Below are 21700 nucleotides of genomic sequence, written 5' to 3'. Positions count from 1 at the left end.
GACGTGGGCCTGACGTGCCCCCCCCCCCTCTCCCCCCGGTGAGCCCCTACAAAACTTCCTATTGGACGCCGGTGGCCCTGAGCGAGGAGGAGCTTCACTGGCAGCAAAAAGGAGGAAAGAATTTAACTGCGCAAAAGTTCTGCGTGGTGACAGATGTCCAAAGTCCAGAACTTTTCCAAACGCTCTGCGATGGGGACGGCTTAAAAATTGCCCAAACGTTTCTTTTTCCCCCCTTTACATTTGTTTTATTGTTAAAAAGGGAGCCGTGATCAGTTTTTTGGCGCACAGGAATCCAACTTTTTCTGGAGGAGCCGAAGCCATGCAGGCGCGCTACTCCGTCTCAAGCCCGAACTCGCTGGGCGTCGTGCCGTACATCAGCGGCGACCCGGGCTACTACCGAGCCGCGGCCGGCGGGGGATACACGGGCATGCCTGCGCCCATGAACATGTACACCCACGCCGCGCACGATCAGTACCCGGCCGGCATGGCGCGCGCGTACGGACCGTACACTCCTCAGCCTCAGCCCAAGGATATGGTGAAACCTCCGTACAGCTACATCGCGCTCATCACCATGGCCATCCAGAACTCACCCGACAAGAAGGTGACCCTGAACGGGATTTACCAGTTCATCATGGAGCGGTTCCCTTTCTACCGAGACAACAAGCAAGGCTGGCAGAACAGCATCCGCCACAATTTGTCTCTCAACGAGTGTTTCGTCAAAGTGCCACGCGACGACAAGAAACCCGGCAAGGGCAGTTACTGGACCCTGGATCCGGACTCGTACAACATGTTCGAGAACGGCAGCTTCTTGCGCAGGCGACGGCGCTTCAAGAAGAAGGACGTGCTCAAGGAGAAGGAGGACCGGCTACAGAAGGACGCGCCGCCCCGACAGCAGCAGCAGCAGCAACCGCAATCCCGGGACCAGGAGCAGGCCGGCACGCAACCAGTCCGAATCCAGGATATTAAAACGGAGAACGGCACCGTGACGCCCCCACAGGCCAACTCGCCGTCTTTGAGCGCCGTGCCCAAAATCGAGAGCCCGGACAGCAGCAGCATGTCCAGCGGGAGCCCGCACAGCAGCATCCCGTCCAACCGCTCCATGGTGGGCATGGAGACCGCGGAGCAGCAGCAGCAACACCACCACCATCAACACCAACACCACGGCCAGGCTTCGGCGCAGGGCTTCAGCGTGGACAATATCATGACCTCCCTCCGGGGGTCCCCGCAAGGGGGAACAGAGCTGCCCCCCTCAAGGACAGGTATCGCCCCGTCGTTGTCGCTCAGCTACTCCCCGAGTCAGACCTCGGCGTACAGCTCCCCGTGCAACCAGAACTCCATCTCCACTACCTCCAACGCCACCTACCATTGCAACATGCAGGCAATGAGCTTGTACGCCGGGGAGCGGGCGAGCCACCTGGCCGCCCCCAGCACCACCGTGCAGGACGAGACGCTCCCAGACTACTCGGTCACCACCACCTCGTCCTCCCTGGGCCACGGCGGCCTCAACTCGGGCCAGGAGGGCCACCCGCACGCCCACCAGGGCAGGCTGACCTCATGGTACCTCAACCAGGCTGGGGACCTGGGCCACTTGGGCGCCGCCTACCCGGCGGCGGCCGCCGCTGCGGCGCAGCAGCAGAATTTTCACTCGGTGCGCGAAATGTTCGAGTCGCAGCGAATCGGCTTGAATAACTCGCCGGTGAACGGGAATAACAGCTGCCAGATGTCCTTCCCGCCCAGCCAGTCCATCTATCGCACTTCGGGAGCTTTTGTATATGACTGCAGCAAGTTCTGATACTGTAGGTATAAAAACAACCTCCGCGGTCCAGTCCCCTAAATCCCTTCCCGATTCATCCTCACAAAAAATGGACTAATATGAGAAAGAACACAAACAAAAAGACTTGATGTTTCTAAACAGTGTTACCACAAATAACACGTAAGTCTCTATTTTTTTGTGCTTTTTACGGTAAAAATGTCTTCTTTTTCAATGAACGTGTAACTTGCATATAGTAATTTATTTCCAAACTGTAGCCAGGATATTATGGACCAAACACACACACACACACACACGCGCGCACACACACGCACACACTAACATCCCCCTCACACTCGCACACACACACACACGACAGTGTTTCCTAAACTGACTTAAGCGAAAAAGAAAAAAAAAAAAAGTGTTCCATTATAAAAGTGACTGAAGGAACGTGTATATTGCCGTATACTATTTGAAAGATTCTTCACATGTTGATAAGTATTTTTATTTTATTTTTTGGGAAGGATTTTGCTTGTTTGTTTAATAAACGGTCATTTTATGTGAATTTAAGACGTTTTTAAAAGACTGTTTTCTTACACGCTTTCAATACAAGACTGGTGATATTTTACCGATAGCGGCAGAGATTTATGACCTCAACCCTCCCCCCCCCTTCCCCAATATTCTATTAAGTAGAGATCAAAATAGAAATGAAAATTATAATGCATTAATATTTAATCGTGCAAAAAATTAAGTCCATGTGGAAAAAATAACGGCACAATTCGTATCTTTATCCATTAATGAATAAAAGACGTTTTGTATGACAACTAATGCCGGCTGGCACCTTGTGCAAAATGTCACATTTGACACACAATCGCTTAAAAAGAGCAGTAAAAGGCTGCTTTAAAAAAACCAAAAGGATTTATTAGTTGCTTTCTAATATGGGACAGATTGATCACAAAAAGCTCAAAACAGTTGTAAAAAGACGCTTTTCTTTATTCTTTTTTTTAACAGTATAATGATCTAACAACAGTTTCACAAATGTGGTATAGTGACAAATAAAATATCAATCAAATTGAATGTAGGATGCAGTTTTTTTTAAGAAGCGTTTAATAGATGCTTGCCAGTGCGGCAAAATGCGCGTTGACATCATTTTGACCAATATACTACTAATAATAATACGAATAGGCTCAATATTAATAATAAGCGCGTTTTCGGGGGAAAATTCACCCCCCCCTCCATTTCATTTTCATTTGATTTTTGTGGCGACGGTGATAATTCCAATTTTTTTTCTAAAGATGAAACTATAATTGAAATATTTCATTTTGTCCTTTTAGGCAAACTTCACATGACCCAAACGCTTAATCGCGTCATTGTTTAGTTATCACAACAACCATGCATGCGCACTTGAATCCTTAATGACAGGAAAGGATCAATCAAAGCAACACATAAAAAAAAAAAGAAGGTGCCAAATGAACAATTGTAATCAAGACGCCATCGCACGTTTGCCCCCCAAACTACCAAACAACAAGCGTCGTGTTCGTCCAAAGATTGATGGCACGCGCTCACGGAACACTTCCAGGTCAGGAAGGAATCAAAATCCAATCAGCGTGCTGGAATCGTTTTTCATGCACGAGACTGTGTGGGGCTCAAAGATGAGCGTGACGGCAGGACCCCCAAAAAGAAAAGACTTTGACAATGCTTGCTTGCGTGCAGACCTTGCCTCAAACACATTTTGGGGTTTCGCTGACGGCATCCATTTAAATGGAGGTCCCCAGTTTGTCCATTTTAGGGGGGTCCGAGGCATCTGTGGACCCCATTTTTTCCCCCGACCCCCTCCCCTCCCCTAATGTTCCGCCACATTCCGGAAAAGGCACCGATTTCTCACACTGCAACGAGAAGACAAAAGCCTTTATTTTATTTTATTTTTTTTATAAACTTTTAAGAAATGCGTGTGCGAATTAGAAATAGAAAATAAAATACAGGTAAGGCGTTTAAAAAGATTTCTTTTGTTTTGAAATATATCACGTGGTACAGTAAAGAAAAAAAATAAAGAAACATATGTTGTGGACTTTCAGGTATTAGAAATGACTAAATAATTCATTGAGATAGGTAAAAATCTGACATGATTCAATTATATTATGTGCAATAAGAAACAAAATACATCTAATTCGAATGTTATTTGGTATCTGGAACTAGAAAAATGTTAGTGGTCTAACGAATTAGGAATTATTGCATAAAAAAAATGTGATGAATGCCGTATGTTATGTTCACGTTGGCACGTATATTCAATAGTATATTCAAATTTAAGTTAAATAAACATTAATTACAAATATTAATAGAATTTTCATGACTTCAATGTGCAGAATTGAAGAATTCGGTGTTTTTTTTTTTCTTTCAAAGACAAGAACTGTAATTGCGCCTGCCAGAAATATGGTTGACTACAGATGAGCCCCCTGCCGTCTATTATGACTTATTGTCAGCTGATGCACGACCACAAGTGAGGAGGTAAAACTTTACACACGTCATTAGCACTCCAGCCACTTTGAAAGATGACGGATGAAGCAATTGGAGAGCCGGCGCTGCAACTGCACGTGCTGTCTGTCGTACACTTGCAGTCCGGTTGGAGGACTCACCGCCTTCGCTATGCGTCAATTTTGCAATCTCATCGGGGGGGTTGCAGTGCGTGCGTGCTTGCGTGCGTGCGTGCGTTGCACCTGCATGACCCGCCCGGCCCTGTGGAAAATGTTTTAGCTGCGGGTCAACGTGTGCAGCGCGGCAGCCGAGCTCTCCGCATCTGCTTCCAATCCGAAAGAGGCCGTAGATGCCAATTGTGAGCGCGCCGCGGCTCAAAGCAGGGGAAGGTTACGAGCTGCAGCACACACTTGTCCCTGAAACACAAGACGTTCCACATCATTCTGCTCCGGTCTTGTAATCGGCGATGAGCGGAAACAATGTTCAAAAGTGGAGTTTATGAGTAGAATGAAATGAGACGTGGACGTGCATCAACCTTGTTATTTGTTGCTAATGTTTTTGCGCCATCGTTCATACTGTGATACAGGTGCAGCGAAATACATTAAAAATCATGGAAAACCTCCTAATGTCATATTTAGATTCACTATCACTGTAATTTATGTATGAATATGGCAATAATAATTTTAGTTAGCACAAACCAAGCAAGTGTTTTTAGTTTTGTTGTAATTTTTTTCCCCTGCATTTCATAGGAATTAAGCATTGATCAAATTGTTGTCCCTCGTATTGAAGCCCATCTTGCTCTGTTGGGCAATATAAATGTCAGTCATTTATATTTGAGATGTGTTCCAATGTAAAATTACTGTTTTGGGGCAAAAAATACAAATTATTATTATTTTTTTTACAGAGTGCATGTGAGGATTTTAATGCATGCACAAATTGACAAAGAATCCTCAAAACAGAAATCAACAATGAATAAAAAAAAAAAAAACAACAAGAAAATACCAGCCGATGAAATCAAATCAAATTTTGTGTTTTCTTTTGTTTTCTCAAAAGTAAAAAAACACTTGGGACTCAATCAGTTTGTATATGTCAATAACGCAGCTGACTTGCAGTGGCCATGCACGTTCTGATTTGTTGGGAGCAAACTTAAAGTGCATGCGTGACATGCATGAGAGGGCCACTTTAAAAACCCGACGGCCATTTGAGCCCCAGCTGCAGTTGTCTGTGTCTTTCGAGGAGGGCAGGTCCGGACCGGGTGGGGGGAGGAGGAGGAAGGGGAATCTCCTCTTGTTTGAAGGCTGGGAAAACATTGACAAAAATATTTGAAAACATTCAGACAAAATAAAAAGAAGAGGCACACACACAGTCATAAATAAACACACAAATATATACACGTGTAAATAAATTTCACTGAACTAAAAATGTCAAGGGAACACATTTTAACATTTTAAGTTGGGCAATTCAATAAAATGTTTTAAAGTTTGCTACTGTGAAATTTGGCTGTTTTCTTTCTCACAACTAGCCTATAATAAAAGCCAGAGGATGATTTCTTTGCATTTTCAGCAATGCAGTGAGACATATACACAGGTGCAGCCCTATAAATTAGTTTAATTCATAAAGTGAGAATATATTCTCTGGATCCATGTCACACTTTCATTATTCGTTTTGTATATTTAGAAAAAGCTCTAAGCTAATGAAAATGCCACAATTTTAAGCAATTATTACATTAAAATAATAATCACAAATCAAGTAAAACATATTTATAAAACTATGACTTTGCTCATGTAAATTAATTGCATAAGGAACTGTATGAGGAACTAAAAGACAATATCATCGACTTTTATTACTGGAAAAAGAAGCTCATACATGACGGAATTTTAGTCGCTGAAACTCTTTGGGGCCTGGGGAGGCGTTGGCAGTGAGTGAAGCAAGAGGTGGCGAAGGTGTGTGGAAGTGACCCGAGTCACCTCTGCAGTCCGCTTGTCCCTTCGGGGAGGAGACCGGAGTGTCACATCCAGCTGACAAGTCCGACAGTGATGGATTGGACGACACACAGCAGAATGTTGCTTTTGCTCCAAATAGAAACAAGACAATGCAGGGATAAAAACCTCTGTGTGTGTGTGTGTGTGTGTCTGTGTGTGTGTGTGGACACAGGAAAAGTCATCTAAATGCCTTGACAAATGTCAGTGCCAATAAGTTACTGGCAGTAGCAGCCTCTTGCACCACTACGCCAATTACAAAATCCCCCCCCCCTTCTTGAAGTGTGTGATGTCTACAACAGACGAACTCTTCAATTATTTCCCACTCCAGCGGCTCTTCGCTTGAATTCGGAAAGTCACATGACAGTTTGTGGTTGTTGAATGAGAAAGAATGAGGCAGACGCTGACGACACCCACTAAATATATTATTCGCTGGTGTATTGACAGCAGATAATTTGTCGATATTGTTGCGTGGTAGCCTAGCTTGTGCGGTTGTATCGTATCTTCGTCATCTAGCTGTGTTGTTTCCTATTGGTATCGTATTTATTTGGACTCTAGCTATTCGGCCAGATAGCCTCTCCGGTCACATGGCATCACATCCTCTAGTATTTATTTATATTATATGTATTTGCTCATCTAGTATTGCATCCTTTCCGATAATATTGAATAACATGTAGGAGTGTGACGATGCGATGGAACGATTCGATGCGGTTCCAGTTGGAGCGATTCTGATTCCATTTAATATGGTAGGGCTCAGTTTGACAGAGTATGATGCAATTTTTTTATTATCATTTTCCGTACATTTGAATTGATCTTGTCGATATTATAAATGTGCAATTTCCCTCTCGGATATATTCCTCCATTAAAAGACGATTCAATACGTTTTCTGGGTATTTTTCAAACGATTGCATCTTTTCAATCAAAAATTGTTTTTTTTCTGTTGCAGCCCGAGTCGCATTGTATTCAGCGAGGTGTTGACATGGGTTGGAATTTCTTTACCAATATTGCTACAAAATATCATGTCATGTAAAAAAAGTATTTAGTTTTCAGTTCGTCATGTGGCTTATAGATGAAAAAAAAAACTGCATTCAAGGTGCCTGATGGGGAAAACCCACTCGGGTTGTTTCCCTTGTGAAAGTGAAGCAGTACCACAGAATAAAAATGTTTTCACAATATTAGAATTTCTATCCCCGTATTCCCATCTGATAACCGACGGTGTGTGTATTGACCTGATATCGTTTGAATCGGGAAACTTGAGCAGGCATCATAGCGAGTTGCGATCTTACTCAGCTGTTCTTCATCTATCTGATAGCAGATCGATAGGGACGCTTAGCATTTTAATCGTAACAACATGCTTCTGAACTATGTGCACTTCTGACAATAGTGTGTGTGTGTGTTTTCAAGCAAACGTGTGCGATATAGCTCTGGCTCGGACTACATCCTGCAAAGCTTTTGTTATTCCCTAATAAAAAGTTTGTTTTATGCAGCAGTGGCCTTTGAGTCACTCTCAAATATCACTTGTCATCTTGGGTCAATGGACAATGTGACCTTTGACCCCCCCCCCACACACACACACAGATGAAAATCTTCCCTTCCGACGGCCAGTTAACATATTTAGTTTTATATATATTTTTGCTTGATTGCATTGTAATGAGCATTTGTACAATAACAAACATTAGAAAGGGGAACACAAAAGACGCCAAATTGACCGAAAATAAGGCTAAATTTGAAAATGTTCCTTCTCATAATCAAATTCATGAAAGGTCTGCCTACAGAACACCAAATCACTTAATGTTACAAATGTGCATGTGAGTATCTCGCTTTCAAAGAGCATAACATGAACTTCACTTCTCATGAGGCGTGCAGGTGTGAGGTGGCCAGATGGTGTTTTCAGAGCCCCCCCCGACCCTCCGCAGATCGCCACTGGTATCTCTGTTCCATCTCCAGGCTCTCGGCTCATGTAAACATCCCCGGTGCACAGGCCCTCTGATGTTTCTTTGCCATTGTGTTTACAGAGACCGGTCGGGCAAATACGTGAACTGAGACAAAAGGAGTCTCGATGGCTGAGCTGAGCGCTAACGTTCGTCAAAGAGAAAAATCCCACATTGAAAGAGGATTTTTTTTATGAGATTGACCTCTCGGAAAAAAAAGCTTCACTCTCATGTAAGCATGTTGCTGTGCTGCCAAACTGTCATGTCCTGCTATTCCCCCCCCCCCCCCCTTCCTTTTCTTTAATAAAATTCAGTCAGGTGTTCCCATAACCATTTAGTCTGAAATTATATACAAAATACAAAAATTCACCATCTCAGAAACAGTCTAACAAAAAAAAAAAAAAAAGTCATACATTGACAACAATATGTTGAATCTAACCGGTGAGTGAAGCATTAAGAGAGTAGGCCGAAATTTCCCATGATCTTTCCAAAGGCCTTCAGGTGGATAAAAAAAAAAAAAAAAAAAATCCCAACGGGTGTTGTGCCGCTTGCCATACACGGTAGGAAACAGATCCAGTTCCACTGATTGGACGTGGAAACGAGATGCACCACAAGACGAGGACAAACCCCCCCCCCCCCAATATTTCAGCATTCAGGGTCCAGATGAGTTCACCAAGAGTGCAAACGCAGCACGCACAACCTCGACTCGTTCAGCCAAAAGTTCACGTCGTCTGCATGGTGCAGCAAATGAGATGTAGCGTTCACTTTTGGAAATGAGGCTTTGTCGAAAATGAATCTCACAGAAGCAATCAGGCACGTTTCCAATCAAATGTACACGCAACGCTCCCGACATCAAAGCTCTGAGCTCAGGGCAATTGTCTTCCTGCCCGGCCTCCCTCGCTCCTTTCAAGCCGCCGCTCCCTCCACCGGAGAGTGCAGAAAAATCCCCCTCGCACATCAAAGTGGGAGACGGGGAAAGTCATTTAGCATTATCTTAATTGGGCTGCAATTTGAATAATCATCTTACACATTGGGACCGAAGGAGGAGCGGAGGAGCTGCTTGAGCTGCCATCTCCGCCGCCCTCGTCCATTGGGCCGTGATTTACGATGACTTAATGCTTTGTTTACGCTCTGCTCATAACAGAGAAGGCCCAACTGCGTCGGGCAGGCCGCATGGTCGCACATGAAAGCGCTAGGGAACCATTCGCGGGCTCGCTTCCCCCGACGGCTGAATCAAAATAAACAGGGTTGTCGTGGAGCCACCAGCATCCCCCTCCAAAATGAAGAGACAGAAGGTGGAACACATTGGAGTCAATCACGCTAGCAAAACTATTACAGTGGTTGGGGGGCAATATTTAAATATTTTTAAGATATAATGAGGTCAGAATCTGTCCATCTGCACCTCGATCAAATCTACCCAAATTGTTAGAACACCCGCGCCACAACTTAGACCTGCTTTTAGGTGCTCTAAAATCTAGTCTACATTTGTACGTTTCAAGCCAAGACGGAGCACTTTTCTGCTCATGTCATTTGGTTTTGTTGGACTGTTTCATTCCAAATGAATCCAAATCTTTAAACAAATAATCTGCTCTTGACCTTGCTGGCCAGTTTTTAGCTGCCGACCACAGACGGCTGACTTCATGGCATGAGGTAAACTTGCTCACGACAAGCAGGCTTTTTAATGCGGACAAAAAAAAAAAAAAATCCCACAAGGGTCACATTTAATTTAGTCTTGGGCTGTTGGAAATGTTTCCAAACATGACTTTTCTGGCAAAAAAGACATCTCGGGTGTATAGTTTTATTTTGACTGAATGACTTATTTAGTGCAGAGCAATTAGATGATTAATCTGGAGATGCGATCGCCCAGCCCTTAAGTATGTGATACCAGCTTAACACGAAGGTGCTCAATAACACTGGTCAACAGCAAACATTTAATCAGAAATGACTTAATGTGCCCAGAAACCTGACTTTTTTTCCAGCACATTAGGTATTAGAGATTTATTATCTTTTTTTTCCCAGTTTGACCCTGTAGAACATTACGCAATACAAATTTTAGTATGCATTTTTCTAGCTATTTCAGAAAAAATACTTCTGAACATAACCCTTAATTTTCATAAATATGACTAAATAAGAGATACGTAGGATATTACATATTATTATTATTATTATAAAAATTTGATGTGCTAGAAAAAGAACAAGGGCAAATTTGAGATCAGCGCAAAATAAAAAAAAATAAAAAAACAACTGAAATTGATGACCAGTATAATATATTCCATTATTCCAAATATGACCACAAGAGTTGTCCTACACTAAAAAAGACATTCTCCACCTTGAAAAGAAGAAAACAAAAACCTAGCTGAACTCACATCGAACATTAAACTGACAACATTTGAGCTCAATTAATTGACAATTGGCTTTTATTCCACGATGAAATGATGTGATTTTTTTGGAATGCTATATTATCAACGCATTCCCTGTAGTCTTTTTAAAGTTGACATCATCTGCTAAAAGCTCGATCATCATTTGTTGTTTATAACACAATCAGGCCATTAAAGGCAACCCAACTCCCACGATTGGAGATGTCGAACGTGTCGCTGGTTTTCTCCTTCCCCCGTCTGAGCATTCAAAATCCAATTTGAAAATGCCATCAGATAGGCATTTCCTCCTCCTGCTCCTGCACCAGCAACCAGAGTAGACTGCTGCTACATTCTTATCTTATCAGCAACAACAATCTCTCCTGTCGTGCCCTAACAGGGAGAAAGAGAGTCATAAGTAATATATAAAAAAAAAAACGTTTTATCTTCCACCTCTGTTGCAAATAATGCACATACTTAAAAGTAACGTGCAGCTTCTTCACTCATCATCTCCAACTGAATGTTGGCCCCATGTCAAGGCAAAGAGCATGAAGGAAAACCCCTCTTCTTGCTCTTAATACTCCCCCGACTTCCCCTTCTTTCCCCCCCCCCCCCCCCCCCCCGGCTCAGTGACGCGCATGATAAGAGCGGAGAAGCGGGCTGTCTGGGTCTCGACAGGAAGTGCAAGCCAATCGGCGGCGTTGTCCGTCAACGCTGAGGTCCGGGAACAATCACCCGCAGGCTCGCTTGCTGTTCGGCCTTTAGTGTGACTGACACAAAAACGAACTTTGCATGCGCTGGAAGTGGCTGGCAATGAAAGCGGGCATCTGACTGGATTGCTTTTTCAGGCGCTATTCATCAAGGCACATTAAAATGGAATGGAATCCTTCCCAATGGAGAGATTTATGAAGCAGGTTTTTGGCTATATAGAAGAGCCAATATTCTGACACAACAACAAAGCAACAAAAGGGTTTGATGTGAACAACAAAATAACCACATATCAAAAATGACCATACAGACAAGGCTGCTAAAGTAAGACACAAATATTAGGTGCAAAAAATGATTTGTGCATTCTTATTTTGCCAAAAAAAACAAACAATTACTGAGTCAACGTTTGTGCTTAATATCATTCCAAATCTGTAAAAAAGTATAATTAGGCCTACTCACGTAGATAGAGCAGCATACCAAGTACAACTAAGCCATGTCTGCCATCTAGTGGTGATGGGTGATATTACAACTTAAACTAGTCGACGCCTCATAATTGCAGTTTAGCAAACAGGATTAACATAGTCAGATTTCTTTTTTCTTTTTATAAAAGAAAATCACAAAAAAGTATTTTTTTTTTCCAATTGCCCATCTGTGACTAAAGATATTTTTTCTTGCCCTGCAGTAATAAGGCTTTATAACTTCCTGAGATTCCGTCTGTACGTTCCAGTAGTTTCCTTCCCTCTATAGTAATGACACTTAAGAATGTCCAAATATGAGTTGAGAGCTCACCCGTACAGTTCTTAAAGCATGTCATAGTTCAAAGCACGTTTTGAAAATTACAGCAACCTGGAAGTCGGCTGTAATTCCAGCGTAATTACAAACTTCCTCTGAAACGCAACGGATATTAACCAGAAATGAGTATTGGCTCGTTCGGTCGCTACGTTACATTAGCGCGGGTGTACAGTTTCGTTCCATCGTGTCGAGCGAACATACATACGTACGACTCTACGGCGGAGACCCGAAAAACCCGACAGACCTCCCCTTGGCTACGTCGAGCGACGTGACACATCTCCGTTGGCCGTCCCGCACGCAGCTGCGATGAGTCTAACATTCCACGGCTCACTTTGCGCCGCAGGAAGTCGTACCCCGATCGTCTATTTGCTGAGTGATGGCTGAACACGCCGTGAAAGCAAACAAAGCGTGGAGAGAACGGCTAATATAATGCTGCGGCCTGCGATAGCGCGGTGGAAGCCTTTTTTGCTGCCAGTACAAATACATTCCGCCCTCATGCTCGGGATGAAGAATGATCAATATTACGGCAATAATGAGCCTCATAGGCAGCGTAATGGTGATGGATCCTATTGCTTCCGTGCAGAAATGTGCTCCGGGGTTATGCCGAACGCGACCGTCGCTGAATCGGGCCGCGTTCGCACTCCAGCTTGGAGGGGAAGCGGTGGCTGCTGGATGACATCAGCGCAGAAAAGCGATGCCATTTATCAGCCACCAGCGAACGCCGAGACATTCATAACATCCTGACAGGAAAATCTCGTGGAAAGTAATCACTCGGGGCTTTGATAACACTTTGGCTCAAGAGTGCTTGATGGTTCTCAAGAAGGCGTTTTCACACCAAATCACAAGGAACTGTTCATTAGTTTCTCAGCCAAAAAGTTCCTGGAACACTGATACAAATCAAGCTAATTACACAGCAGCAAACGCACAATGTTATGTCTTTTCATTTTATCGCCGATTGGTGATCGGTTCCAAATTCCTTTGGACTCATCATTTAGTGTGAGACTGTGAACTATTGAGAGAAAGATTTGATGACCTATCTGTTTCGTCGACTAGAAATAAAAAGTTAGCTAGAAGCTAACAGACATATTAACAAAAACATGTAGCAGACATGCTAACCACTCGGGCACCACGCCGCCTCACCCGATCTCACTCTTTTGTGCAATGAGGTGAGAGTGTTTGTCTTTTTGTCATGTGTCAAAGGAGCATGGACGGCAGCCAAGCCTGTCCGCCCTTCTTCCTATTTTGACACCCTCAAGCACCTGCCCTCGCCGAAGCGTGGCGGGCCACGTCACGCGCAGAACAATAGAAACGGGGGCCTCTTTCCAGCCGCTCCTCGTCGAGTCATCCAGAAGCGACGGCTTGTCACTCGCATCCGTCAAAGGTCACCCCGGCTCGCTTACTCTCCCTTACGCCGGGGCCGGCTCCGACGGACCCCGCCGGCTCGACTCGCTCACTTTTTCCTCTCCCGCTTCTCCTCTGAGGTCACAAGAGGGGAATATCCCAGAAGGAAATGCCTGAGCTGGGAAGGAGGGGCCTCCGTGCTCCCTATCTGCGGCCCCCCGTTTCTTTTACCGCGGTCTAGGGTGTTGTAGTTCTTACATAAGGAATTTTGCACAAATTTTGCATGCGTCGCTCGTTCTTAGAAGCCGCGTCCAAAGGTAAAGATTTATGGAGCGCCATTTTGGCTATTTGTAATACAGAGTTGAACGCTACTGAAGTCGCACAATCCCACGGATGTTTTCTGGAAAAATAATTTTGATAACTTGATTTTGGTTGGGTAATAAAATATCCTATTGATACTGCAACTTGAATAAGTGAAGACAATTAGCTATTTTGATAGAAGTGTTAGCAAGAAACATGTTCGATTAAAACACAGGATTTACTTTTGTGGACTACGTCAAATAATGTGGCTTTGAAAATTCTTAATTTGCAAATGGAAAGTAGTTTTGCTCATTTTTTTTTACACAGTGGTTGACTTTTGCGCTTGTTTGACTGAATGTTAAAATAAGTCAGGAAATTTTTGATTGTGACACTTTGACAATGGAATGGCTCATAAATTTTCCATTTTTGATTGTTTCTAAATACAGCTCGACCTTGTGTTCCTTTTAGGTTTCGCTGATTACGAAACTACAGGAATGCACAAACAATTTGTCCAAAATTCAAACGAGACAATGCGAAACGAGCGTCCCGCTCACAAGTGTATTCAGCCATATCAGCCTTGGCATTCCAACCTCCAAGCTTGGCTGTGAGCAATGATTTAAGTCCCTCCCTCTTGATAAATGCATACCTCCGCTGTAGTAAAATGGGAGGGGGTGAGGGGGGGCGCCCAGGAGAAAATATGAGGCACCTGAAGCATAGCTCACGCAGCGCCTCATTCGTCTTAGAGCTCGTGAGGACAGATGAATGTCTTTTTTTCATGGCGGCTCCATCGTCGAGTGCAAAAGAAGGTGCGTCGTTCGCGGCACCGGGCGGCTCTGACGTCCAGGGAGTTAAGTGTGGCTCGACCCCTCCCTCCGGATCCATCAAGAGTACAGATATGCAATGAATGTGATGTTAATGGACAGTGCCTAACGTAGTAGGTGCGCCTATGAAACATAAAACCTACCCATAATGCAGACTGGAATGTAAAATGCTAAAACAAGACATAACAAGTTTCTTAAAATCAGCTTGTTAGGGGAGAGATGTTTATTTGTTTTATAATCATCCACATCATCAAAATGCCAGCAATAGCCAGGACAACTTGATACTTAATTTACAGATTAGCTAAATGGCTTGGTAGGTGTTGCTGTTTTGGTTAGCAACAGGGTTAGAATGGACATTGTGGTTGTTTTGTGTTTGTGTGTAAACCCCACCAGTAACTTTCTATGTCGTAAGTGCTGCTGTTTTGGTTAGCAATTAAGTTCAAGGGAGTTCTGCAGTTATTTCTTTGTAGCATTACTGCAGTTTCTCATATGGTGAGTTGGTTCGTTAATCTACTAAAAATGGCTTCAGTATTTGCTCTCTCTGGTTGACGATAATTGAGCCTACATCTGAAAAATAGTTCCATATCTAAATAGTACAAGATTAAGTTTTTTTGTGATCCGGCCGGCCTCTGGGGAGTTTGCATGTTTTCTGCAAGGTACTCCACCTTCCTCCCGCATTCCAAAAACACGCAAGTTAGTTTCACTGGAGACTATCAATTGTCTATATTTGTGGATGAACCAACGGACTAATGAGGACAAGCACGATAGAAATCGGATACATGCAAAAGGAGGACGACGTAATCTGTGTCAAGGCATCTGTTCAACTGGAGGCCGATCCATTTCAGTTCAAAAAGTCCCACTCGGGCAATATGCACTATAATCAGTGGAGCTTGTGTATTTTGGTTTGGAATCCAGGAACAAAACTACAATTCTCTCAGTTCAGTCCTTTATTGTCACTGTAATCTTTTCGTAACAAATAACGCACACATACGACAAGCCTAGATAGGTGAAGCCTTCGAACTGAAGCCGTTGAGTGAAATCTGAGTAAATGTCTAACCTCAGCAGAGATCTTCTTTTCCCAGTTTAACAGCTGAATCGCATCAATACCCCCCACTCCCCCCCACCTAAAGGAAAGTGGAGGACGTGACGGGAAAAGTAACTCCTCCAATGATCTACTAATAGCCCGGGGCCAGCCTCAACCACAAGGCTGTCCATCACCAGGCTGTGAGCGAGCCTCTGGGTTAATCGTGAACGTTTAAATAACGCACTTTACCTGCCGCCATCATGGCCTTTTTGACATTTTTTGAGACCAATCTTGGAAAAGGCCGGGAAAAAAAAAAAGGCAGCGCAAACAAAAATGGAAATAGTAGCGATAAACATGCTGACTGTGCGCTTTTATCATCAAATCTACACAATATGAAAATTCCAGTGAGCAACAGATGTTTGCGTTTTTCCTCCTTTCAGCAAAAAAAAAAGCCGACCTGTGAGCGCTGGAACAAAATACACGCGTGCTAGGTGAAAAAAAAAAAAAGGAAAAAAAAGGAAAGTGGATGAGTTGAGCAGAGCGTCTGCGTCGTAAAGCACACGAGTGAAGGAGATGATAGCGGGTCGCCTGCCTCGTCCATGGCAGCTGTCAGCCTTGGCTCGTGGTTCCCTCCTCTGGGTCAGAGGTCATCCAGCTGTGGCCCCGCCCCCCCTCTTCGTCTACCCCCCGCCCACCCTCCCTCCGACACAGCAGATGTGGTGGGACCACCATGGCGAGGGCCTGACCACATCTGGCTCTGATTACGGCCAGACAATCCAGCTTTATCAGCGCTGTGCACTTTGCTGAGCTCTGCTATACTCGTTTCTCCCAGAGGTGACGCGTGACACATTCTCAACTCGCCAACGCCGGCGTTACCGCCTGATTTATGCCGCCGCGCCCGTGTTATATTGTAGTCCGATTGGAAGCGTCCGCGTGAGAGTCAATGCTAGCTAACAAGACACATGTCACGGGTGAACTTTTATGCTCGATTGTGATTTAACGCAGAGGGATAAATCCCTGCCTGTCAAATAAAGCTAATGACTAATGTCTTGGTGTCATGTAGCCGTGGCCTTGGACCAAAACTGTAGTGCGTGCGTGAGCGCGTGTGCGTATATACATGTACAGCAAACCCCCGTTTATCGCGTTATACTTTCCAGACCCTGAAGAAAAATCAGCCACATTGAGGCCATCTAGATTTTTTCAAAAAGTTTTACAAATCCCATATACTTCACATATTAAAATACACTTAAACCGGTCAAAACACACTTTTTAAAGTATTCCTAAGCACCTGTTCTCATGCTCTCACACCAAAATGTCAATAACAGCCCATTTAATAAATGTCTGAAAGGCCATAGGGCTGCTAAAATTAGCATAGCATTCGGCTAATTATAAACCTTCAAACAACTGCTACTTGAACGCACGCAAAAAACATCATATAGCAATAATTAGACCTATTTATTCAAAAATGAATATTGAAATAAAACATATGACATAACTGTATGACATTGAAGAGGCATCCTCCTCTTGTTCCTAATGATGTGGCAACTTCTGCAGTATTCTTCCTGGCTCCACCATGTGGTACTACTGAGAAGGTCAGCAACTTGTAAACCGGACACGGCTGTGGACTGTAAAAAGCCATAAAACCCCCCCTGATCATTTCAAAATATGCAATATAGCCGGGGCATGAACTAGGAGCTGCAATTTAGTGAAGTTCCATTCTACACTACCTGAAACATTATTGTCAAGGTCAGCCCGCGTATGAAATCTGTCACACTTTGGAGGTTTGTCCAAAGGATTCTGTTGCATTCAGGGATCATTGCCTGCCGTTTATTTTCCCAGGACGCCTTTCCCATTATTGCCAGTGCAGTTTCTCCTGGACTCTCTGTGCCTGTGGTCGCATAAGAGGGATATCTCGAATGACTTCAAACAAACACTTGATAGAGGAGATGGAATTCCACAAATCTGCAGATATGAACCTGAAATCCTGCCTGGCGTGGTGAAATCCATGAACAGATGAAGCCTCTGTGATTGTTTGAACTGCTAAGGTGTCTCTGAGGCTAATGGTTATCTCGCACGCAAAATATTTAAGCCGCTCAGCCGCACCTCTCGACCGTACAAATCCAGAAAAAAATTCTTGTTTGCATTTTTTTTTAATGTAGCCCCTGCAGTTTGGTGTTGGCAATATGTTCCGTCCTCAGCAATCTGGCCAGCCATCATCACCCACTTTAACCCCACTCAACCCCAACGGCCCGCCCAGACTCAGGCCGCTCTCGTGGGCTTCCAAATGTCAGGGGTCCCTATTCAGGACCCTGTTGGGGGGGTGGGGCTACAGGCATGTGCACTAAAGCTGTCACCGCCTTTCACTGCTCTTATCTGCCCTGCTGCCACCTATTTGATCTTTGATACGGGCGCAACTTTATTTCAGTACCGTTTCTAGGTCAGGCGAGGTATCCGAATCATTCGTGCTTCAAAATCAACCATCTTTCCAAAGGTTAAACCCGTATGAGCTGGCCAACGCATCGATTCGTACAGATTAACCCGCAGCTCAACAAACAGCGGGCCGGAGTACAAAAGCTTTCAAGTGAGAAAGCCAAACTGCAAATAAACCCAATGCTAATTCCACAAGTTCATCTGTAAATGGCGTCGGCTGATACTTAAAGTGGCGAGTCCCTGCATCAGGGGGGCTGCAGTCACCTTTTATCATAAGTGAAGTGACAGTTACCCAAATGGTGGTTCAAGTTTTTTAAATTCCAGTATTTAAAGTGGCAATAAAAGTGAAATATGCGTTCTTAAAATTAAGTTATCTACACTTGAAATTTGGGACCCAAACTTGCATAAAATGGATTTCCATAAAAAACAAATATCAGTTCTTTGCCAATAATCTCTTGCTTGACAAATATAACTATATATATATATATATATATATATATATATATATATATACACACGTGTGTGTGTGTGTGTGTGTGTGCGTGTGTGTGTGTGTGTCTGTGTGCATATATGTAAACTACCAATTTTTTATATTGAAAAAAAATCTGTATTTTTATATTTCCACATTAATGAATGCCTTCAATGTAGTAAATATGTATTTATTTATAAATATTGATGCATTTATTCATGACTTGTTCCCAAGTCTTCGTTTCATCAAGAGCGAAGGCAAGCAGGACTTATGCAAATGTGCCAAACCTTTTCCACAGAACTTTTTCTTTGCTTTTAGAGCATATTTAAATCACCGCAATGAGACGCACTGCCAACTGGCACGGGAGTTTGTTACTTTTTTCAGGTGTCATCAAAGCAGCCCAGTTGGTTAAACCTCCCACCATGTGTGAGGGTGTTTTCTTTTTTGTGGAGGGTGCGTGTGGGGGTCGGAGGAGGAGGAGTGAAGGTCCAGGGGACTGCAGGGAGCTAATTAGAAACCATTCTCTAACTCAGGGCCAAATGGAGCAATTATCTGGCCGAGTGAGTAGATAATTCCCTCCCATTCATCTCCCACTGTCAGTGTCCCATCGCCCAGCGACCTACTCCGCCGATGATTGGATGGCGCGGCTTGTTGACACCTCGCCTCCTCCTCCTCCTCTTGTGTCTTCTTATGGTGTATCACCTCCTTCTAGCCCGTCATTTCTCCCATGCTTGTCGCATACCGACCACCCCCGCCCCCACCCTGACAGGATTTATGACTACCACATTTCAGCGTTAGCTAATGAGTCTGTTGGACGCTAGTGGGAGAGCTGGCGACAAGCATGATTAATGGAACAGCTTGATAAGTCCCATGCTTTGAAAAAAAAAGTTGCAACATATGGACTTGCTGATTGAGATCGAATTAAATATGGGGTTGGCGAGTGCGTGGGAAAAGCCCCAAAAACTCTAAATTCGACAACGCATGACTTAATACGGTCGATAAGCATGTTTTTGGTCCTTGTCCAGTATTGTGGAATGCTGCGTGTGAGAACGGCGGTCTAATATTTGTAGCGCGTCGACACCGAGTTTTACGTTTCAGTGCGCTGGCGAGGGTGGCGGGAGAGTTCATGCCGCTGACAGGAGCTGCCATTTATGACCACGTGTATCTCACTTAAGAGCCAGACAAAGAAGGCATCCTTTCAACACGCGGGCCGAACTGAAAAGAGGTGCGGAGAACACGCGCTAAAAGACGTAGCTCATGCAGAACTAAAAGTAAAGCAAAGGAGACAGCGAGTCGCCGCGATACGTACGCATAATGTGAATTACAGTCAAGTTCCTCCATCTTGAATCAAAATGGCGGATTTTCTCAATCCAAGCAGTATCACCTTCTCGTCCGTTCTGCTTTTCCTTAACTCGTCAAAAGTGTTTTCTCTCTTCAATCATTTATTAACGACGAAGCGTTTTGAAATTGTTACAATGAAGCATTCCGCTTCCTTTGACTCACTCCCACAACGGCGCAAATACTTGTCTCTGCAAATATAAAGAAAACTCAAAGAAAACTCAGATGGCGTAGATCTCCACACAAAAATAATTGTAGCTGTTTTTCATAAATATTTAGGCTTATATAAGTCCGCTAGCTTAATGCTAACATACAACGGGAAGCACACGCATGCACACACACACATACACACACACACCTGCAAAAGCATGTCTCTTTCAACACACACAGGATTGATAGAAGCTGCTTTGACCTCTGCCAGGGTGAGAGGGGTCAGGCAGGGGGAACATTTTCAAATGTCTGGTACCAATCTTGACGCCTTTAATGAAATGTTCCCCGTCTCCAGAGACGAAGCGGGCTCACGGGGGGACAGCTCTGGCCGGCATGGCCTCCTCTGTCCTCCCACGTCACAGCTTGCAAACTAGTTGTTAGACAAGGCGAGGTGTCGCTTCACACGAAAATGTCCTCCTTGCTTCCTCTTCCTGTGCAGCTGAGCTCTGCAGAGGATAGGTGCCGAGGAACCCAAATGGGCAGCGGAGAGTGCTACTTGGGTAGAAGTCTTCTCACAGAGAATAATTTTGGAAGAAGTGAAAGTCACCATGTCAATTACACTGGTCAATTTTTTTATTTTTATTTTATAAGATGCACTGAAACATTTTTTTCTTTTGGCAGATTTTGAATTTGATTTTCATCATATTAATACAATGACAATTATATTTTATATAGCGAAGGGTTAGGTTCAGCAACAGGTGGATTTTTTTTTTTTTGTGTTATGAATATTAAGACCAGTTGTGGAAGTCGCAAATCTGTGGTGGTATAAAAGCATTTTTTTTTCTTTCTTTCTTCATGACAACTCCCGCAATGCAGCACATCTCTCAACGGGACAAGTCAGCAGATGGACACACTGTAGTCTTCCTGCTGGCTTCTTTACTTTGACCATCTGACCTTGCATCACACTGAGAGGCAGGATGTGTGTGCCGCTCCCTCTGAGGCCACACAGAGAGCAAACGCTCAAAGGAAGGAGGGCGAGCGCAAAATGCTCCTTTACTTGCTCGTTAGTTTCTCTCAGGAAAAAAGTTTGTTTACTATCGTGAGGCGACGATGTAGCGGAGGCTTGAAAACAGGCTCCGACATGAAGCCTTTTTGACTGGGCCTTGTTATTAATTCATATTTAGCATTAGGTAAATCATTATTTACAAGAACATCGAAAAAATAGCTTTGAAAATGCGCATTTCTTGCATTTATTAGATCGGGATAATTGGACAGGTGACTAAATGATATTCTTGAGAAATTACGGTTTCATCCATAAACGGTTATTTATTTATTTTTTGGGGTTTTTACATGTACTATCTGTTAAAGCTGCGTCCTTTTGAATTCCATTGGCAGGGTATTGCTGGTGCGTCACTTTGCTGCTTTTCCTGCATTTTGTTTCCCACTTGCGTCAGGAAGGCCACAAACAATCAAGCGTCCAAATAGAAGAGCATCGATCTCCTTGGGGGGAAATGCAGTTCATACACGCTCTCTTATTTTAATCCAATAAAGACACACCCACGCACGCACGCACACGCACACGCAGCATCGAGGGAGAGCTTAAGGAGCATCTGCTCGTACATTTACATGCACAGTTTAGCCGAGCTACCGCTTTAGCGCCACTAAGTCATTTAATTGGACAGATAGGTAGTTGAATTGTCCCGGTGTACTGGAAGGGAATCAGGAAAGATGATCTGCTTCTCCTCCGTTGTTGATATTATCGGGGGTGCTCGGTTTACCACAATAGTTAGCCGTTTTGAGCTTACTAGTGGAACGTAGTTACTCGAGGTGATACGAGGAAT

The 21700-nt window shown here is 43.9% G+C and overlaps 1 protein-coding gene and 2 long non-coding RNA genes across 3 annotated transcripts in view; 2 read left to right on the top strand and 1 right to left on the bottom strand.

The window, feature by feature from the left end:
- The window catches only part of LOC119137693, a 136235-nt gene that overhangs the window by 22158 nt on the left and 92377 nt on the right, over positions 1-21700 (top strand). The gene's annotated exons all lie outside the window — the stretch shown is intronic.
- foxc1a (forkhead box C1a) lies at positions 121-2320 on the top strand. Its single transcript, XM_037277196.1, has one exon. The coding sequence runs from the start codon at positions 320-322 to the stop codon at positions 1790-1792; it is 1473 nt and encodes a 490-aa protein (XP_037133091.1). The 5' UTR covers positions 121-319; the 3' UTR covers positions 1793-2320.
- On the bottom strand, positions 16664-17903 carry LOC119137692. Its single transcript, XR_005100985.1, has 3 exons — positions 17449-17903; positions 17200-17360; positions 16664-17097 (listed from the first exon to the last, which is right to left on the bottom strand). It is a non-coding gene; the product is annotated as an uncharacterized LOC119137692 (long non-coding RNA).

The sequence above is a fragment of the Syngnathus acus genome, chromosome 17 (assembly GCF_901709675.1).
Source record: "Syngnathus acus chromosome 17, fSynAcu1.2, whole genome shotgun sequence".
Classification (NCBI taxonomy): domain Eukaryota; kingdom Metazoa; phylum Chordata; class Actinopteri; order Syngnathiformes; family Syngnathidae; genus Syngnathus; species Syngnathus acus.
Note: the sequence above shows the minus strand (reverse complement) of the source record. Positions and strands in the feature narration are given on the sequence as shown.

Bases quoted from the DNA above. Each gene is read 5' to 3' on its own strand.
- foxc1a (XM_037277196.1), top strand. From the start codon at position 320: ATGCAGGCGCGCTACTCCGTCTCAAGCCCGAACTCGCTGGGCGTCGTG.